This window comes from Martes martes (assembly GCF_963455335.1).
Source record: "Martes martes genome assembly, chromosome: 9".
Lineage (NCBI taxonomy): Eukaryota > Metazoa > Chordata > Mammalia > Carnivora > Mustelidae > Martes > Martes martes.
In genome coordinates, this window is record NC_137896.1 from 63,673,027 (window position 1) to 63,694,048 (window position 21,022).

The 21,022-nt window shown below is 36.0% G+C and overlaps 1 protein-coding gene across 2 annotated transcripts in view; it reads left to right on the top strand.

Annotated features, from left to right (window-relative positions):
- The window catches only part of LRPPRC (leucine rich pentatricopeptide repeat containing), a 102,633-nt gene that overhangs the window by 17,258 nt on the left and 64,353 nt on the right, over nt 1-21,022 (top strand). The window contains exons 4-14 of one of the 2 annotated variants that reach the window (XM_080812995.1): nt 429-550; nt 663-721; nt 1,534-1,620; nt 2,226-2,352; nt 2,708-2,852; nt 3,343-3,488; nt 3,739-3,844; nt 3,926-4,033; nt 10,448-10,566; nt 12,049-12,142; nt 14,874-14,940. In XM_080812995.1, the coding sequence (XP_080669121.1) occupies nt 429-550; nt 663-721; nt 1,534-1,620; nt 2,226-2,352; nt 2,708-2,852; nt 3,343-3,488; nt 3,739-3,844; nt 3,926-4,033; nt 10,448-10,566; nt 12,049-12,142; nt 14,874-14,940 (1,180 nt within the window). The remainder of the gene's footprint in view (nt 1-428; nt 551-662; nt 722-1,533; nt 1,621-2,225; nt 2,353-2,707; nt 2,853-3,342; nt 3,489-3,738; nt 3,845-3,925; nt 4,034-10,447; nt 10,567-12,048; nt 12,143-14,873; nt 14,941-21,022) is intronic. The other variant, XM_080812994.1, reaches the window with a different exon arrangement.

Genomic DNA, 21,022 nt, shown 5'->3' on the forward strand with positions numbered 1-21,022 from the left:
CCCCGCTGAGCAGAGAGCCCGATGTGGGGCTCGATCCCAGGACCCTGAGATCACGACCTGGGCTGAAGGCAGAGGCTTAACCCACTGAGCCACCCAGGTGCCCTCTTTCAGTCACTTGAAACACAGAGGTATCGTCAACATTTTCCAACAGGAAGGGAATACTGTACTTCATAAGTAAGAGACTCCTTAACATCTGAATAAGCAGTTACTTGTAACTGTACAGTAATTCAGTTACTTACTGTCTTAAATGCTTAGCTTGCTGTGTTCTGACAGGATTTCTGTATAGATGGGTCTAAGCATGGGGTGAAATGCTGAAGTGATCATTTTATCCTTTTCGTTTGTTAAATTTAAGTATGCATATTTTAGTTGTGATAAAGGGTTTGATTTTAGGTACTTTTCTAAAAATTTGATTTAAATTTTATTTGTAGGTACTGTGTATGATGTAAGTCACTACAATGCTTTACTTAAAGTCTATCTTCAAAATGAATATAAATTTTCACCAACTGACTTCTTGGCAAAAATGGAGGAAGCAAACATTCAACCAAATCGAGTAGGTAGTTGCTATTGTAAATGTTTATTGGTTACGTCACTTTTTTTTTTTTTTTAAATCCCAGGAAAGAAATAGTATTTAAAAAATATTAACTGGCCCATTTCATTGACAGGTGACATATCAGAGGTTGATTGCTGCGTATTGTAATGTGGGAGATATTGAAGGTGCCAGGTATGGAGCTCTATAAATATGTTTAAGCAAACACATTTGTAAATCTTGTAAGCCTAGAATATATTCACTATATTCACTCCTTTTCTTTTTTTTTAATTAAAGTTTCTTCTTAGGGAAATTACTTCAGAAGTATTTTAATCTAGCAAATTTGGTAATATGACTTCGATAAAATATAAAATTGTGTAGGAGGAGAAAGACAAGTGAATATTGCTATTTTAATTAAAAATTTGATTTACCAGAGCAGAGGTTTAAAGATGCTGAGGTGTATAAAGTTAGCTTTAGTCTTCGTAAATTGGTATCTTCTAAAGGAAATGTCCTTAGCCATTTAAACTGTATTCATTTATAAAACTGACAATATTCTCTCTGTCTTGCTGATTCATATAAAATCAGTTGTGACATTTATTTCTTTGTGTAAAAATAACTGCTACTTTTGGATGGAGGTTTTACGAAAGAAAGGATAAATTGAAATGTATAATTCAGTTTTAATTAAATGGTTTTTATTAAACTCTATGCTTTTTTAAAAATATAATTTAAAAAAATTTTTTTTATAAACATATAATGTATTATTATTAGCCCCAGGGGTACAGGTCTGTGAATCGCCTAAACTCTATGCTTTTTAAGGCTAATTAGTAGTATAGAAGAAATAATCAGGTTTTAAAAACTTACCTGCTATTTTTACCAAGAGTAGTTCAAGTTATATAATTTGATATAATGGAAATAATTTCAGGGAGTGAGATCTTACATACTTATTTTGTAAAAAGTGGTTTTGATGTATATTTCCAAGGAATATTTTCATTTGTCTTTTACTGCAGCAAGATTCTTGGATTCATGAAAACTAAGGATCTGCCCGTCACGGAGGCAGTTTTCAGTGCTCTTGTTACAGGGCATGCAAGAGCCGGGTAATGTTCAACCTAAGGTTTTATTCTCAAGCAAGGTTTAAATTAGAATAATTTTAGAAGATCCTTAAGCCGTGTTTATCTGCTCCCTCAAAAATTTTGAGTGTGTGAGATAGAACATGCAACTTTTAAATGACTTATTAAATACAACTTTGATTTAGAAAATTTCAACTTTAAAAATTGGGCCAGATCCAAAGTAACTGACTTTGTAAAGTATTTTAACTGCTCTCTTGATACCGTGGAAAACAATTTCATTTTTGAAGGATAATTTCCTAAATGTTATTCTTCCTAGAAAAGTAAATTTGAGTCATAGCATACTTGATAAAAAAGGACACGTTAATTTAAGGTCTATGTGATTATTATGCAATTTGGTTTTTCTTTTGAAAAAGTTGCCTGTCAGACTTTGAGGTATTTTTTATTTTTGTTATTTCAGAGACCTATAACCATTTTAGTATGTACTTGCCCTTTTCTGATGTCCTTTGCTAACTCATCTCAGTGGTTCATAAGAATTTTTAATAAGAATAGGGTAGTACATTTTAGGTTGAATTATAATATTACATTGGGCAGTATTGTAGTAATCTATCCTCTATTCTTTGAATAACTTCCAGAGATATAGAGAATGCAGAAAATATTTTCACAGTGATGAAAGAGGCTGGAATTGAGCCTGGTCCAGACACATACCTAGCATTATTGAATGCATATGCTGAAAAGGGTGACATTGACCGTGTTAAGCAGGTATGACTTATGTCATATAAATAAAAATACTTAAAATCATTTGTATAAAAAATAAAATCATCGATGTAAACTTGTGTTCCATTTTGCATGAAGCAGAAAAGTATAATTTCTATCTATTTTTAAAGGCATTTCTTGTAGACACTGGTATTGAAGGAGAATTTTTATAGTTTGGTACCTTGGTGTTGATTCAACAGTTATTGCTGAAATATAATATTTTCTGCTTTATAAGAGAAGTCCTAACCTTTAGATGGTATATGTTCCTGATTTTTAAAATCTTGGTATTTTAATTTATTTGGCTTTAATTAAAAAATACTGGTTTCTAACTTGTTCTTCTAATTTCTGGAACTGCCTACAGACTCTGGAGAAGGTGGAGAAGTCTGATCTTTACCTTATGGACCGTGATTTATTGCAAATTATTTTTAGTTTCAGTAAAGCTGGGTATTCTCAATATGTCCCAGAAATTTTGGAAAAAATTACATACGAAAGAAGATACATTCCAGGTAGTTACTAAAAATTTATTTTCATGATTTTTCTAAAAATCTGAATTACAGTTCTTTAATATCAGGGTATGGTACATGAACATAGGACTCTTTTAAAAGTCAGCTTAATAAGCTAAATAGCTTGAGTTAATGAGCATGTCAGAATGTTTTGATTTGGAAGTGCTTCTTTCCCTTTTTTTAAAGATTTTATTTATTTGACACAGAAACCACAAGCAGGGGAGCAGAAGGCAGAGGGAGCAGGAGAAGCAGGCTCTCGGCTGAGGAGGGAGCCTGATGCGGGACTTGATCCCAGGACCCTGGGATCATGACCCGAGCTGAAGGCAGACATTTAACCAGCTGAGCCACCCAGGCGCCCCTGGAAGTATTTCACTATTATTTAGGCAGATAGTCCTTTTGGTGCTTGCACTTTATAAGTTTGTCTTTCGTAGTGATTGCAGTATAAAAATATTATTCAGTGCAGTAACAGAAAATGTCTTTGTTCTCTTCCCAGATGCAATGAACCTCATTTTGCTTTTAGTCACCGAGAAATTGGAAGATACAGCATTCCAAATTTTATTAGCATGTCCTGTATCAAGGGAAGGCAGTCTGAGTGATTTTGGCAGTTTCTTTTTGCAACACTGCGTGACTATGGATACGGTATTCTGTCTGTTTTTACTTTGTAGACAGTGTAATAGGCAGTGAAATAAGAGTCTACAGATGTAAGAACGTATTATGAGATTAGACCAATTATAAGCATTACGAAAACTTTGTTTCTGTGTGTAAGTTGATGAGGTAGAAAGAGGATGAAAGGTTCAAATTTTTCATCCCAGGAGTGGCAGTATGTTTGCAGAAGGTCAGATGGTAGGATATTTGTGGATACAGCTGATGTGGTGCCTTTTTTTCCTAGCCTGCAGAGAAGCTGAAAGACTACTGCAAGAAGTTAAAGGAGTCCCAGATGCACACATCTCCTTTGCAGTTCACACTTCAGAGCGCGTTACTAGCCAATAAAACTGGTACTATATTCTCATCATTAAAACTGACACAGATAAGTTTTGCTGAGATAGCTATGTAATATTTTATGGTATCTCTTGCAGATTTGGCAAAAGCTCTGATGAAGGCTCTGAAGGAAGAAGGTTTTCCTGTCAGAACTCATTATTTCTGGCCATTGCTTGTTGGACGTCAGAAGGAGAAAGATGTTCAAGGTTAGGTTTTGCCTTTCACAGATTTGTGATGGTTCAGAGGTCCAGAATAGGTTTCTACACACATCTAGTTGAGGTCTTTGGGAAGGCAAACTTATTTCTGAGTAGTAGATCTTCTGAGAAAATAGAATTGATTTAAATCACAGTCAGGAATCACATAAGCATTTTTTTTTTTTGAAGATTTTATTTACTTATTTAACACAGAGAGATCACAAGGAGGCAGAGAGGCAGGCGGAGAGAGAGGGGGAAGCAGGCTCCCCACTGAGCAGAGAGCCCAATGTGGAGCTCCATCCCAGGCCCCCGAGATCATGACCTGAGCTGAAGGCAGAGGCCTAACCCACTGAGCCGCCCAGGCGCCCCTCACATAAGCATTTTTAAAAACAGTGGATTTTTTTCATCCTAATTTCACTTCTGACTTATCTCTGATCTTGATATTCAAACTTGTGGGTGTAGTTTTAAGAAGTTTGTTATTTTTAAATTTTTCAAAAAACTCTTTAGTTCTTGATTTTGCATATACTGTTTGAAATTAGTTTGTCTAGCCTTATTCAAGATAAAGTTATGCATAATCAAGCCATTTTCTTTGTGGACCCGTCTCCTTAACTGAGCCGACTTATAATAATAGGAAAGACAGCAAAACTTTTATTGTAAAATGAGTGCTCATGACCTGACAGCCTGCTGATTGAAGGACAGAAATGTTCAATCTTTCAGGTTCTTAAGTACGTTTAAGCATTTAGCATACTTTCCCCTTGTACACATGGGATGCCTATAGGATATGAATAAGAATTGAACAAATATTAAATTTTAGAGTACAGTATCTAATTCTTTGGTTTGCATTATTGGTAATTCAGAAAGAGTAGTCTCATAAAAAGATGCTTTTAACAGAAGTACTTCCCCCTTGGGGAAACAAAAAATGGTCTTTTTCATTTTATCTCGCAGTATAATGTGCTTTAGAATGAGATGCAGAGTTGTTAGTATGACATTGGGTGACAAACAAAATGCACAAACAACAAAAAAAGTGCTTTTAGCAGACTTTCATATTGCAATTTTATTTTAAATATATAGTCGTCTCCTGGTCTAAAGGAAATAGTGAAACAAGTATTCCCTAATTGTTTCTGGCTATAAAAGTCTCAAAATCCTTTTTAGAAAAATCTTCATGAAAACAATATGCTAGTCGATTAACTCTTTGCTTATCTTCCAGTTCTGAAAGCTCCAAGAAGTAACCTTTAACCTAGTATTTTTGAACCAGAGAAAGTTTACATCATTCCATGAAAATCTTTGGGCATATTGGTATTGTCCATTTTTACACAGATAAGAAAATACTTTCGAAAACACCCCCTGTTGAAATATTTGTCTGTTCATCAGAAAATTTGCTTTCTTCAACCTTACGACTGTATCTAGACTTCAACTGGTTACCACATTTTTTAGCAACTTAGTAAACATGAAAGAATTCAGGTAATTTCTTCCGATAGTTGTAGCTGGAACTAATAGACAAGTGGGCTTTATTTTCAATCCATCCTTTCTTGGAATCTTACCGTTTAGATTTCAAGAGTGCCTTGTTGAAAGCTCACTTCATATTAATGAAACAACTGAGAGGGGCAGAGAGATTTGATGACCAACCTTAGGTTCCACACTTAGCTCTCAGTTGTGCTGGGATTAGAACAGGATTTCTGTTCTCTTAGACACTTTTTAATCTCTTAGACACTTTTTAAAAATACATAACACCTCCATATTAAACATTTTTAAGTGTTACGCTGTATTTATTTTATAAAAAGTCTTAACTAGTATAAGTTAGATGCCGGTTTTTGCATTAAGGACATTTTAAAAAGTCCTATCAAGTTTTTTAATCAGTGAAGGTTTTATCTGGAAAAATATAAAAACTGAGAAAGGTACAAGACAGTGTCAGTTGTGTTGTAGTTTTTGAAAACGAGTTTCTCCTTTGCAGGAGGCCCAGAAATATAGTTAAGTATGTATTCTGCAATTTCCCTTCATGTAATAATAAAATGGCTCTACATATTCTATAAGGTTTCTTTAGGGTAAGGTAAGAAAGACATGTTTTTATTAGTGCAATGAGGTTTTTCTTCATCCGGGAAAAGTCCTATGTAAACTGGTAGAAAGAACAGAAGAAAATTAATGGCTGCCATAATGGAGCATGTAGAGGAGTGTTTCTCGTAAGGACTAAATAAAACCCTTTGGGAAATCAGAGACAGGTATTTAGAGGTCAGATCAAACTGAACCAAGGGTTTTCAGGAACACTGTGATGATAGCATACTGAGTTCTCGAACAGTTCATCCATCACCAACCCCTAAGAACGATTCACCAAGCGACTTCCCCATGGCTTACTAGTATTTTTCTTTGGGGCATAAATGGGAAAGTCACCACTTAGAATTTTAGCAGATTGGCCCAAATGAGAGGAAATAACCCAGAATGATTGAGGATTTACATCTCTGGGTATATTTGGAAAACACAAAAATCAGAGTATGGAAGGGGTAAAATATAGAAGGAAGGACCAGTATGAAAGCTTAAATGCCAGTTGAGTAAAGGGGTTGAATAGAGACTACTTCTCCAAAATAAGGAATCACCTCTAATAGAGTGAGTGCCCTGGGTAGAGTCTAAAGTCATGTGGAGTAAATAGTTACAGTTGGTGAAAATTGTTCAGGTAAACCATTTATCTTTCCTAAAAGTTTGAATTTTTTCAGTTCTCTCTCTTTTTTTAAAAAGATTTTATTTATTTATTTGACAGAGAGAGAGAGATCACAAGTAGGCAGAGAGACAAGGCGGGGCGGCGGGGGGGGGGGACACAGACACCCCGCTGAGCAGAGAGCCTGATGTAGGGCTCAATCCCAGGACCCCGAGATCATGACCTGAGCTGAAGGCAGAGGCTTAACCCACTGAGCCACCCAGGTGCCCCAATTTTTTCAATTCTTATAAAACTTTTTGAATGGAGACTTTCCTCTAGATTGATAAACTTTGCCATGACTGTCTTTGAAATACTTCTATTAGATGGCTTAGTCTTAGATGGTGGCTTAGTCTTAGTTTATGTTTTCTACGTTCACAGAAGTTTGGGATCCATGTTTATATTTAAGTTAATATATGATTATTTTAGTCTTTTTCCTTTAAAAAGAAACACAAATTGTATTTTTTAGGAGGAGGTAAGTATGTGAGATCAATCACATTTTTTCTCCTTGTTGATAAATGTTTCTGTCTGCCAATCACTCAGTCAATTCTTGAAGTAAATATCTTTGTATGCTCCCTCAGAATGCCTGAGGGAGTGACAGCTTACTGGATTAGAAGGTGTGGACCCAAGGTTTTCCTAAACCAGCTTTAGCTTCAGTTAGAAAAATACATAGGTTAAAAATGCTGGCAATACAGGTCATCTAAATGAGCAGAATGTACTCCTCCCCTTAATACACATCATTGGAAAAGTGATGAATTAAGAGAATAAAATGTATTTGAAGCATAAATATTGGGGTGAAGTGTTTTGTACAGAAATAGGACTCTTCTATTTACAATCAATTCGTTGGCCTATTTTCAAACATTAGCAAATCAAATATATTTACCTTACTATGCTACGTTTATTCTCTGTATCATCTAAGGAAATATAAAAAAATTACGAGGGCACTTTAAGACAGCTAAGATATTCAATCATTATTATTATTATTAACATTTATTTAGTATTTTTAGGGTTTCACACATTTTTTCCTTTAAATGATGACCCCAAGAGCTAAGTAGAGAGATTTACTGTCATCATATATTATGGACAAGAAGCTGCTAAAAACCAGTTTTTGGTGGGATATTAAGGACTTGATCCCAGGTTCTTATTCCAGGAAAAAGCAGAGGTTTTGCATATTTTGTGGTGTTACAAGCACCTGCCAGCATCTATGAGACTTGGTTTCTTATTCAAGGTATGCCTTTGGTCTTGGAGCATTCACTTTAACACTTTTGTTAAAATAAAGATTGTTTGACTCCTAAGACCTTCCTGGCTTTATTTATTACATAGAGAAGTATATCACCCCAGTAGACTGACTTGAAAGCCTTGTTAATACAGTTGACCCCTATACAACACAGGTTTGAACTGCCCAGGTCCTCTTATACATGGAATTTTTTTGTTTGTTTTGGGATGAATGCAGTACTGTAAATATTTCTCTTCCTTACAGTTTTCTTTTCTTTTTTTTTTTAAGATTTTATTTATTTGACAGACAGAGATCACAAGTAGGCAGAGAGGCAGGCAGAGAGAGAGGGGGAAGCAGGCTCCCCGCTGAGCAGAGAGCCCGATGTGGGGCTCGATCCCAGGACCCTGGGATCATGACCTGAGCCGAAGGCAGAGGCTTTAACCCACTGAGCCACCCAGGCACACCTATAGTTTTCTTAATAACTTCTTTTTATCTAGCTTACTTTAAGAATACAGTATATAATACACAGAACATAGAAAGTATGTGCTAATGAACTGTTTGTGTTACTGGTCCGGCTTCTGGTTAACAGTAGGCTATTAGTAGGTGAGTTTTTAGGGGGTCAGAATTTACATGCAGTTTTTCTATTGCACTGGAGCTGGCACTCCTAACCCCTGTGTGTTCAAGAGTCAGCTGTTGATACTGAGCAAAACTAAGGTGGTACTACTATTCTTTTTATTCAGTATGTTCTGTTTTTCCTCTTGTCCTCAGTCTTCCTCTAGGCCTAGACCACAAGAATTTCTGCCTGTGGGTAATATTTATAATTGTTGGTACTTTGTTTCTATCCCTTTACTAGGCCTAGACCCTTATAGGTCAGAAAATTGTTCCATTCATTGAGTGACTTGACACATGTTGATTTGCTTAATCTAACATGGGTGGCAGTTAGGAACGATTAAGTCAAGTATTTTCTGTGTGTGTGTATGTGTGTGTGTGTGTGTGTGTGTGTGTGTGTTTGTGTGTGTGTTTAAGATTTTATTTATTTATTTGACAGAGCAAGAGAGGGAACACAAACAAGGGCAGTGGGAGAGGGAGAAGCCGGGTTCCCTCCAAGCAGGGAGCCTGATGTTGGGCTCCATCCTGGCACCCTGGGATCATGACCTGAGCCAAAGGCGGACACTTAATGACTGAGCCATGCAGGCGCCCCAAGCCAAGTGTTGTTTGATAAAGTATCTAGAAGGCACATTTCTGCCATATTGCTATTTCAGATGTGTAAGCTAAGAAATTACAGCTCAGAAAGGTGACATTACTTGTTCACATTTGTATTGCCATTAAGTGCTAGAACAGGGTTGAAAGCTAGGTCTCATTAAACTTTGAGCTTTTTTAAAAAAAATTTTAAAATTTTATTTGTTTGTTTATGTTTCGGTTATTTCACCGGAGAGTCTTACCAGAAACATAGCTACTTACTTTATACTATGGTCATGAAAGCAGTCATTATTGGTGAGGAAGGACACTGAGGATATTAGATTAACATAAGTCTATTACAGGTCATTGAAAAGCAACTAGCTATATACCCTCCTCTCAAGTACTTAGTAATCTTGGCATATGAAGAAGAGTACAGTCTGATTTGCCATTTTTTACGGTAGTTACCCATGTTATTACTAGTAATTTTTAGTGAATTGTTAGGAGAATACTTCTACTAAATTCTGCTTTCAAGTATTCTTATGCTTGTTGGACTAACTTTATATGCATATTCTCCTAAATTTGTCACTAAGCATGTGCTTTGTCTTTTGAGGGGTTTTTTTTTTCCTGTATTAATATCTTAAGAAATATACTTAAACATCTAAGGTTTTGAAGACCCATTAGGTGATTTTAAATATAATAAACTGTTTAACCTGAATAATAATCTGAATTTTATCTTAAAGAAATGTGCAGATATTCATAATGTAGTCACACTTGCCTCTGTATTTCTGTACGCAGTGGGGATTTTACAATCAAGTATTTGTACTGGCGCTCATTATGTGACAAGTTTATAGAAATATAATTTTTCTGTGGAGGATATGATAGGGTAAAAACAGGGACTTCCAGGGGGAAGCTTTGGGTTTTTTTGTTTTTGTTTTAAAGATTTTATTTATTTGAGTCCCTGCTCATCCTGCAGCATTTATTGGGTCCAGTTTTCTTGTGTCAGAAAATCCATCACTGCTCTGTAATAGCAATGATGTTTTATGGCCTCTGTTCATTTGGGAGACAGAGCATGCGGCATTTTGCTTAATTATTTTAGACTTTCTTATGGCTGTCATTTCTAGAATATTTCCTTAGCGCTTGTTACTTAATTAATGGATGAAGAAAGGAGGAATTAATTTTTTTTTCATTTATCGTATTTCCCACTTTTGTTGCTTTTTTGCTTTCTTTTTTAGACAAACAAAATGAGTAGTTTTTCGTACGTTGATTCAGAAAGTAAATGAACTGAACTTTTTGGTCTTTTGTTAATTCCAAGTGCTTCATCTGTGTGCTTCTAAATTTAATCTTACAGGCGTAATTGAAGTTCTCAAAGCAATGCGTGAAATGGGAGTAAGTCCTGATCAAGAGACATATATAAATTATGTGTTTCCATCCTTTGATAGTGCAAGGTCAGCTCGTGCTGTTTTGCAGGTAAGTATAAGCAGGTGTGGTTTTAATTTCATAATTAAAGAGAGTTCTTTCTCTCTCATTAGTGGTAACCAAAAAAAAAGTCGTTAGGCCTACTAAAAATGTTCACTGTCTATATAGAATTTTCTAAAGCTTTGTAAAAATACTGGTTAGGGTGAAGTCTATAGTGGTTAAACTTAAAAAACTTAAGAAAAAGGTAAAGCAGCATTTCTTGTGTGTTGAAAGACGATAGGCCAATATCGGGGAAAAATGTAAATAAAACAATAGATGTTCCTTAATCCCACTTTACAGTGTAACTGCAGTTTTCGTTTTTTGGTCTTTACTTTTCACTTGTATATGAATTTTCATAATATACTCTTAGTATATGTACTACTCATTTTTTAAAAATACTTTTTTGTTTGACTCCAAGGCATTATTTTCCTACCCAGCATTTCCTGTTCCCATCAGAATAGGCAAGGCATTTATGAAGGGTCACAGGAAGAAACTGACTTGGAGTGTGCATTGGATCAGCAAGGGTTGTACTTTGCACGTGGAAAACAAAATGCTATACAATTAGGAGCAACGTGGCAGAGCACCAAACACTTTTAATAAGAACTACTTTGTTCAAAAGATCTGTTTCTTAGGTGGTTATTCACATAATGCCTAGACTTTTCTAATATTTTTGGAGTGTTCTTTTCTTTCATTGAAATAATTACATAATTACAATCCTCTTAAAGGCAGAGTGTATGTCTTGAATGTCTTTTACTTCTCTTCCCTAAGTACTTAGAGTATTTTGAGCCTGTGCTGTACATATTTTACTGTTAAAAATTATATTTAAAAGAGTAATTTTCCCACATATTCTTATTTCCCCAAAACCTGCTTTTTTTCACTCGGCACTTTCTATTACAGTATGTAATTCCACCAATTATTTTTTATGGTTGCATGCTGTTTTATTGTATGGATATATCATAATTTATTTTTAGTTATTGCTTACTATTGATTGGGTGGTTTTAAATATTGTGCTATTATACAGTGCTTCAGTAAATGTGTTAGAACTGAATTTTGGCTCAGATGCTTAAGTTATTAAAGAAGTGATGATGTTGGGACATGTGATTAACCATTTGGAGTTAAATAAAATTAGAATTGATCTTTACCTCACTGTATGTCCCAAAGTATCACTTTAGATCAGTGCACTGTTTTGTTGTGAATGAGAGATTTGTTCTAGTGCCTTCAATAGTAAACTTCCTAGAGGGAAGGCATTCTAAGGGTAACATATTATCTGATTTTGAAGATAAGCATTTAATTTGGAATGTTGGAACTCCATCTTAAAGCTTTTGCTAAAGTTCTGTTACTCAGTTTACATATTGTTCTAGAAAATTAGTTTTTTTTTAAAAGGACAGATTATCAAAGAATGTGGTGATATAAAGAAATGGGAAAGCGGGTAATTTGGCATACAGGATATTTTTAGCTGAGGTGTATTATCACTGAAATATGCTTTATCCCTAGGAAAATGGATGTCTTCATGAAAGTAATGTATTTTCACAAGCTGAATTGAGAAGTGAAGCAGTTAACGGGAACTTAGCCTTTATTTTATCATTTTGTAAGTATGAAACATTAGCAGTAAACCTGACAGGTATTGATTTCAGTTACTACTAAGGAGATACAGGGTAGTTCATGCCCTCAACACCTACTTCAGGGAAGGTCAAGGTAACTTTATGTGTTTTTTATATATTTTGCTTGTTAGACTGATAAGAATGTTGATGAGTTGAACTTGTGGATAATTTGGAAATAATTTTAAAGTTAAAAAGACCTAACTAAAAGTCAATTTAGCCGCTGATTATGGGACCTGGAACGGGTCTTTTTGTTTCAGTTTCATGAAATGGGGATAGTTACTTATCTACCTTGTGGGAGTCCTTGTGGGGAAAAAAAACCATTTGAGCTATTGTTTCTGAAAGTGTTTTCTAAACTATTCCTTTTATAGCCATTGTTACATGAAGCCCATATCCTAGTCCTCATTAACCAAAACATAGCAGATATTTACTAAACACTTACAAATGCTATGGTGCTCTATAGCACTCATCACGTGTCAATAAAATTACCTACATTGATAGATGAAGACAGGCAGAGAGAGGCAAATGATTTGGTCAAAGTTAGTGATTGAGCGAGAACCAAGATCTTCCAATTTTAACCTTATTGTTCTACCCTACCACAGTTTACTAAATAAGACATTTCTTAAAGTCTTCATTTTTGAATACATCTATAACATTACTTGACTGTTTTTCTAATCTTGTGAAAAAGATGCCATTTAAAAACAAAACACACAAACATCAGTTTCCAAACCCCTAAAATGTTAGAAGTTAAGCTCGGATTAATGTGTACTCAAATTGTATAGGTGGAAGCATTGTAAAAACCCTATTATTGGTATTTAAAATGGTTCACCTTAATATTGTAAGGGAAGGGCGAAGTGTTCAGTCTGAAAAATGGTGACTGTTAGAGGTTACAGTTATTTGAGTTAAAGGTTGGATTTTAATGCCAGCTGCTATCTGAGGGTATTGATTTTGCCTTCCACTCAGAATAATATATAGATTTGCCTCACTGACAGGATGAAAACAGAGAAGCATTAGCAGAGGAATCCGGGTACACAAGGTGCATACATGAGAGCTGCCTTTTCCCTTTATCATACCATCCTTTGCACTTCGTTGTCAGCCTCGATTTTTCAGCCTTGTTTGTTGCTAAGGAAACTAGATGCTTTTTGTCAGCAGCCTTCATCTTGCTGAGATGTTCCTGGTCACCTTTTTAATGAATAAAAATTTGACAGTATTCTGTAAAATCCTAATTTGAATAGTATAAAAATAACTTTTTAAGAGATTATGTATTAAATTTGAGAAAGAAAAATTCCAGGAACTCTAAGGAGTACTTCAGACTACTCATGTCAGTGCCCTCCCCTCCTGCTTTGAGTTACAGGTCTTTGAAGAACAGTTCTATAATTGGTATTCACTGTGAGGCAGCTCCTAGGTAGGCACTTTTGGTTACTCCCTCACAAGAAATGCCAGGTAGTAGAAAAGAGTACTGGCTTACCTTGATCCAGTTTGTGCGGTAGTAGGAAACATTTTCCCACTTGGGTTTGTAGACATGGAAAATTAATTTGATTAAGCAGAGTAGAGGTTGCTGAAAGACACGTAGTCATGTCTACTTTGAAATTCCTTGAGTGACTGAATGCTGAACATTAAAAAAATGATTTTTAGATTTTCAAGTGCTGCATAAAACCACTGAGAAACTTGTGCTCTCTGTTCAGGGATATAACACTTGATCTAAAACAGTTCTCCTTGTGTGAGTTAAATTTTTTTTATATTTAGGAGAGATGAACAAATACTCTTAAAATCCTCTGTGACTTTTTCCTTGAGCTGTTTTTTGTTGTTGTTATTGTTTTAAGTTACCCAGATATCTTAATCTTTTCTAAACTGTATTCTGTTTTCAGAATTTTATGTGTACTATGACCTCCTCTCTAATTCTATCCATCTTGGATCGTTTAGTAGTCATATGACATGTGAAGAGATTAAATCGGTTACTTTGACATAGCACCATTTTAATACAATGACAGGGAAAAGTAAAATCAGGAGATGCCTACTTTGATTTTCGCTCTTGCTAATTATGGTAAGGGTTACGTGAATCAGGCCTATGTGGTAAGGCAAATCAGGCTTACAGTGTCAACTTTGAAACATATAATATGGAGATTGTTAAATGACAAAATGAATAGTACAGCAAACAGATACTTAGAAAAGGGAAAGGTGACTATAAATCCCCTACACAACAGAGGTAAGGACTTACCTTATTATGACTCTGGGTTGTCACTCCTACATGAATGAAGTCATTGATCATAGTGGCCAGTGGAATGACAAAGTGTAAATGGTTTAGTAGAACCCACTGCTGCTTTGGGAAAAAAACTTTTCTCCTTTAAATGACTGAAGTCCTGTAGGGTAGTTACAGTCTCTTCCTTCATAGTGCCACATTGTCTAATAACATACAGTTTGGTATGTGTACCAGACCGACTCTCAGTATGCTGGTAGATAATTAGTTATTACCCTTTATACCAAAGAATATTTATAAATTCAGTAGTTGTATATATTCATGAAAATGAAGTAAAAATGTTTTTAAAGGGTAGTTTATATTGCAGATATATGTAACTATTATCTAATTAATTTCATATAAGAACATTTCCATTTTAAAAGTAAAATTTCCATAATGAAAATTAAAAGGATTTGTGTTTCCAAAGAAGTAATAATTTGGGGGGTTTTGGTCTGGGTTTTAATGATGATCACTTTCTTTTGCAGTGGAATCAAATACACAGCCTTTGTCATTTGCTTCTTTGAGAGGCAGTCTAAGTCTAGGCTTTAGGAGGTAAGATGATTACCTTATTATATTCTTTGCCTGATTTCTCCTGTTTTTGTGACCTCTATAAGGAAAGATTTAGATATTCTTATTTTCCAATATACCAGTTGCCTAAAATAATCATATCTGTGTTATTCTTCCTACCAACTAGTTGACTTGAATGTAGGCAGTCTTTTATATCATCTTTTCCAAAAAATACCCACAAATTTGGTAAAATTTGTGTTTCAAAGAAGAAAGCACTGTTTGAAAATGGTGGGTTGGAGTTACAAAGTTGTATGTGTATTTGATTGTTTTGAGTATTTAATTTCAAGGTAACTTCAGTCAGTGTAATACTGCTGTCTTCCTCTGTGTGCTCAGGGGTTGTTAGTGACCTTTTTCCCTCTCAATTTTGTTATTTTTTTTTTAAGATTATTTATTTATTTGCAATAGAGGAAGAGCGAGAGAGAGCAAGCACGTGCATGTGCGCACATGAACAGAGATGGGGAGGGGGCAGAGGGAGAAGTAGGCTCTCCACTGAGCAGGAAGCCTGATGCAGGGCTCCATCTCAGGACCCTGGGATCATGACCTGAGCTGAAGGCAGATGTTAACAGACTAAGCCACCCAGGCACCCCTCAATTTTGTTGTTTTGAAAATATTCAGACATTATGAGTTGAAAGAATATTAAAGAAAAACCCTACATACCCTTTATGTAGGTTCACCATTTTTTATATTTTGCCATATTTGCTTTCTCTAAACACTTTTTCGAGTATATATACACACAAGCACATATGTATATAGACTTTTTTCTTTCTTACTGAACCACTTGGAGTTGTTGACATCAGGGTACTGGATCTTTGAGCTTTTCTCTCGTAAGAATAAGGTTATCATCTGTATAATCATAATACCAGTGTCACTCCTAAAATAATAATATTCTAATATCATCTAATATACATAGTTAATGTTTAGATTGTTTTCTAAAAACCTCTTTTATGGCTGTTTTACTTTCTGATTGAGGATTCAGTAAATACACGCATTGCATGTGGTTGCTGTCTCTCTATTAATCTAGAACAATTCCCCTACCTTTTTCTGGTTTTTATGACCTTGACTTTTGAAGAGTCCAGGTTACTTTCTCTGTAGATTTATATTCAGCTAATTTTTTTCCAGCATCAGATTCAGGTTGAATATTTTTTAGCAAGAATATTTGATAGGTGATGGCATCTCCTACTGCAGCAGGAGATATAATGGTGGTGCCATCAGCTAAGTGTGATCACTTGGTTATGCTGGTGGCTACCATATCTCTTGCAAAGAAACCTCATTCCCTTTGTGATTAGTAAGAAGTCTATGGGATGATACTTTGTGACAGTGGGTCTGTCCTGTTTCTTAGAACCTTTGATTCAGTGGTTTTAGCAGCCATTGGTGACCTTGTTAAATTGGTTGTTTACACTGGTAGCTACAAAAGGACGAGTTTCTAATTTTGTCATTCTTTTTGTATTAATGTTAATGACTTCTGATACTAAAAGGCTCAGTAAGTTTTAGCCTGTTTGTTGGTGGGAGCAAGGGTTTTCTGTAGACATCTCCAGATACTCCATGGCAGTCAAGGAGAGGTAGAACAGGTTGGTGGGATTCCTTTTTACTTTCCTTTCTTTAGCCAGTTCAGTTCCGCTCTTTTCAGGGATAGTTTTGTGTTAGGTTAACAAACAAGCAAACCAAGGACTGTGCCTTTAAAACTAAAGTTTGAAAATGCAGAATACATAATCAGCTGGATAAAAATGCTATTAGAGCTGGATTTTTAAGAAAGAACCCATAAAAATAATTAAGCTCCTATAATGTATTATGAAGTGAAGCATAGTAACACTGTCATTTGTCCTTGACAAATGTCTTGAAAGGTTTTTCATATAAACTTAAAGGTCATGTGTATTTCCTTCTTTAACTCGATTAATGTTATGTTACACTTTTTTAGTACGTTTGAATGGCAGTTGTCATATTTCACATGTCCTAGCCTTTTTTTCTTTCTTAAGATTTTATTTATTTATTTGACAGAGAGAGATACAGTGAGAGAGGGAATATGAGCAGGGGGAGTGGGAGAGTGAGAAGCAGGCTCCTCACCATGCAGGGAGCCCAATGTGGGACTCGATCCCAGGACCCTGGGATCACAACCTGAGCCGAAGGCAGGCGCTCAACCGACTGAGCCACCCAGGTGCCCTAGCCCTTTTTTAAAAAATTAACATATAATGTGTTATTTATTTCAGGGGTACAGGTCTTTGAGTCATCAATCTTATATAATACCCACTGCTCAATACAACACGTACCCTCCCCAGTGTCGATCACCCAGTTACCCCATCCCTCCACCCCTGCACCTCTCTTGCCCCACCTCCCCAACCGTCCAGCAACCCTCAGTTTGTTTTCTGTGATTAAGAGTCTTATGGTTTGTCTCCTAGACTTGTTAAACAAGGTACTTAGACTGTAGAGTCCAGTGTGATGGGAAAAGAACAAGTTGTGTATTCCGATACATACCTGGGTCATTCATTGAGTTCATAAGTGCCTCAATGATTAAAGTATGAAGAGTTGCTTGTCCCTCCAGTAAATGCATCTCCTTGCTGCATTCTCTGTTTTTGCTTTTTAATTTTATGTCATCATCTTTGCTTGTAAGAGTTTTTGCTGTCACTGTTGACAACTTTCAGTGCATTTGCCGTAAGTAACCTACACACACTTAAGTAATTTGCTGTTTTTGATTTATTGTGGGCTGGGAAATTAGGCAACCTAAATTGTGGTAATTTGGGAAAATAAATGGTTTAAATAAAGGCATTCGTATCTTTTGTTACTATTTTGTAACAGATTTTGTAGCAGCCGTTTGGATGATTAGAACATAAACTCTATGTTTGTTTGGTTTATTGCATGATCTTCAGTGCTTAGATTAATACCTGACACATGATTGGTACTGTTGAACTAATTACAGAGGCCTTTTTACAGAATTCCTGTGTGTTTAGGCATTGCCTTTAATTCAGCAAGTATTTATTGTGGAGTTTGGAGATGCTGTTTGGGATCAGACTGAAATAGGGTAAACAACATAGTGGAACGTGGCCTTTATTTTGAGTAAAGTAGACTAATTTGTGCAGTGTAGAGGCTTGTTGGAGGCAGAAGTACATTTAGAATGTATTTTAATCCCAGATATATTTCTCATTTCTGAAAATTCAGTTTGGATTTTTTAAAATACATTTTCCATATCTCCTTAACATGCTTATTATGCTTTTTTGTTCATTCTTGACTGTGTGGAAATGTTATTGATAGATGTTTTGATATCTTTGTCTTTTAATTCTATCATTTGTATCATTTCTGGGACTGTTTCTTTGGTTAATTTTTTTTCCCTCATTGTACATCATTTATTTTTGCTTCTTGGTAATTTCTGATTGGATGCCTGATACGGAATTTATTCTGCTGAAGGTGGATTTTTTTTTTTATTCCTTTAAATATTTTTGAACTTTGTTCTGATGTCTTGAGTGAAGTTTCTTGGAACTCTTTTCTTAGTGCTTGCTTTTTTGCTTTGTTACGCAGGATTAGAGCAGCCTTAAGTCTAGGATTATTCCCACTAAATTAATTTAGCCCCACTACTGAGGCAGTGTCTGAGTATTCTGTCTACTAGCCCATGGTTTTTTAAATTTGTTTGTTTTTAAAGATTTTTTTTTTTTAGGAACTCTCTACACCCAATGTGGGGCTTGAACCTACAACCCTGAGATCAAGAGTCACATGCTCCACTGACCGAGCCAACCAGGCATACCTATCTCATCATGTATTTTTGAGATCATTGGGAATGTGAGCTATTCTCATGCCTGTGTGGGTTTTGTCTTCTTCAGTCTCTGGAAAGGTCTCAGGTAGTTCCCTAGGCTTCCCTCACTCCCACATGATTGTAAGTACTGCACTAAAGACAGCTGTAGGTCTCCATAGTTCTCTTTAAGGGTCTCTCCTCTCTGGTATTCTGCTCTGTGTCAGGTTGTAACTAGTCCCTTCTGGGAAAGTATTTTAAATCTGTAGGTTCTAAAACTATATTATGTTGGTGAGTTTTTCTTACTGTAGATATAGAAAAGTTTCAGGCTGTGGTAATTTGACATTATTCATAGGAATATGTGCATATTTTTTTTTAATTTATTTATTTGTTAGAGAGAGAGCGAGCGAGCACAGGCAGACAGAGTGGTAGGCAGAGGCAGAGGGAGAAGCAGGCTCCCCGCCGAGCAAGGAGCCCGATGTGGGACTCAATCCCAGGATGCTGGGATCATGACCTGAGCCGAAGACAGCCGCCTAACCAACTGAGCCACCCAGGCGTCCCGGAATATGTGCATATTTTGAAACATTTGTGACTAGAGGTGATTTATTCTCTCCCACCTCATAAACTATTAAAAATTAAGAACATAATCAGTGTAGTTGTAATCCAGTATCTTAGCGTTAAAATGTAGCCTTCTGTTCTTTTATTTGATGCTGAATCAAATAATGTGTATATTTTAGAATCCTTTTGCAAGGGGGGGCACCTGGGTGGCACAATCAATTAATAGTCAGACTTTTGGGTTGGGATCTCAGGGTCGTGAGAACAAGCCCCATGGCAGGCTCTGCGCTGAGCGGAGCCTGCTTGAGTTTCTATCTCTCCTCTCCCTCTGCCCCTCCCCACTGCATTCGTGCGCCTGCGCTGTTTCTCTCTCTCTCTCAAGTAAACAAATCTTTTTAAAACAATCCCTTTGCAGGACATTTAATACAGCTATGCGGTCACCTATTGTGTGCTTCTCCAGAGTCCCATTGTACTCTAGCAACTTTAGAATTGGCTGAATGAGTAGAAGAAAACTGAATGCTGATTGGCATTCCCACTAGATTCCAAATTAACTGCAGCTCCTGTAAGGATTAACACAGAAGAGATTCACTTAGTTACTCCTTACCAAAGTAATTATTTATAATCATCCAAAATGTAAGAAGTTATAGAGCATTGAATGAGATATCAGTCACTTTAGCTAATTCTAAGGGAACCTTGGATATGCATTCAGTATTGGCATGCGATTTTGGCGTAGTAAGTTTCCTCCTAAGTGGCAGGTCCAGGGTCTGTGAGTCAGTAGTTCCCAGCATGTGTTCTGTAACCTGTTGGCCCAGATTAACTTTTTATGCTCTCCCACAATATTTATGAAATACTAATACTATTTTTCTTCATGTCTTTTGAGAGTACTGTTTGAGTGGTGAGCTAGTATTTCTGTAAGTTGATAAGCTCAAGACATGGTCATTAATTACAAATCAAGTATATGCCTTCCCGAAGTTTTCCAGTTTATAAATTGTCTGTTATCATATGTAGACAAAGTCATCTGTAGAATGCTATTTAAATTCAATACTGCTTAGTTAGGGTGAGATTATTGAAGATTACTAGAGAATTTTTGCTTCTGAACTTATTTATTTATTTAAAGATTTTTATTTATTTGTTTGACAGAGAGGCACAAGCATGGGGAGTAGCAGGCAGAGGCAGAGGGAGAAGCAGGCTTCCCGCTGAGTGGGGAGCCCAACTTGGACTGGATCCCAAGACCCTGGGATCATGATGTGAGCCGAAGGCAGATGCTTAACTGACTGAGCCACCAGGCATCCCAGTTATAAACTTTTTTAAAACATAAGGCTATTTTTAAGAATACATTAAAGGGCATTTTTGGATCTGACTGATAAAATTCGTAAATTCTTATGTCAGATCCAAGGTAGGATGATATTAAGTATGAGTAAGACTTTGCTTCTAACAATAGTGCTAGCTGAGCAAAGTTCAAATAAGAAAGAGGTCAGTATACATACTGTGTATTTTTGAGAACTCCACCACAAGAAATACTGAGTCGCTTCTGAGAGACAAAATGTCACTGAAACTAGTTCAAAACTTGGCTGGGGATATAACATAACAAAAGGATAAATGCTTCAGAATTGACAGGCAGGCATTTAAGTCTTTTTTGCCACAGAAGAGTCCTGGGATTGAAGGAGGGATTCTCTGACCGATGGCAGTAGTCTGAATTTGGCAAGTGGGGCTTTATGCCATTGCAGTGGTGCTGCTTTTCATAGGTTTAAAAAAAAAAAGCACAAATAAGATTTCTGATATTAGCCCTATTGAATT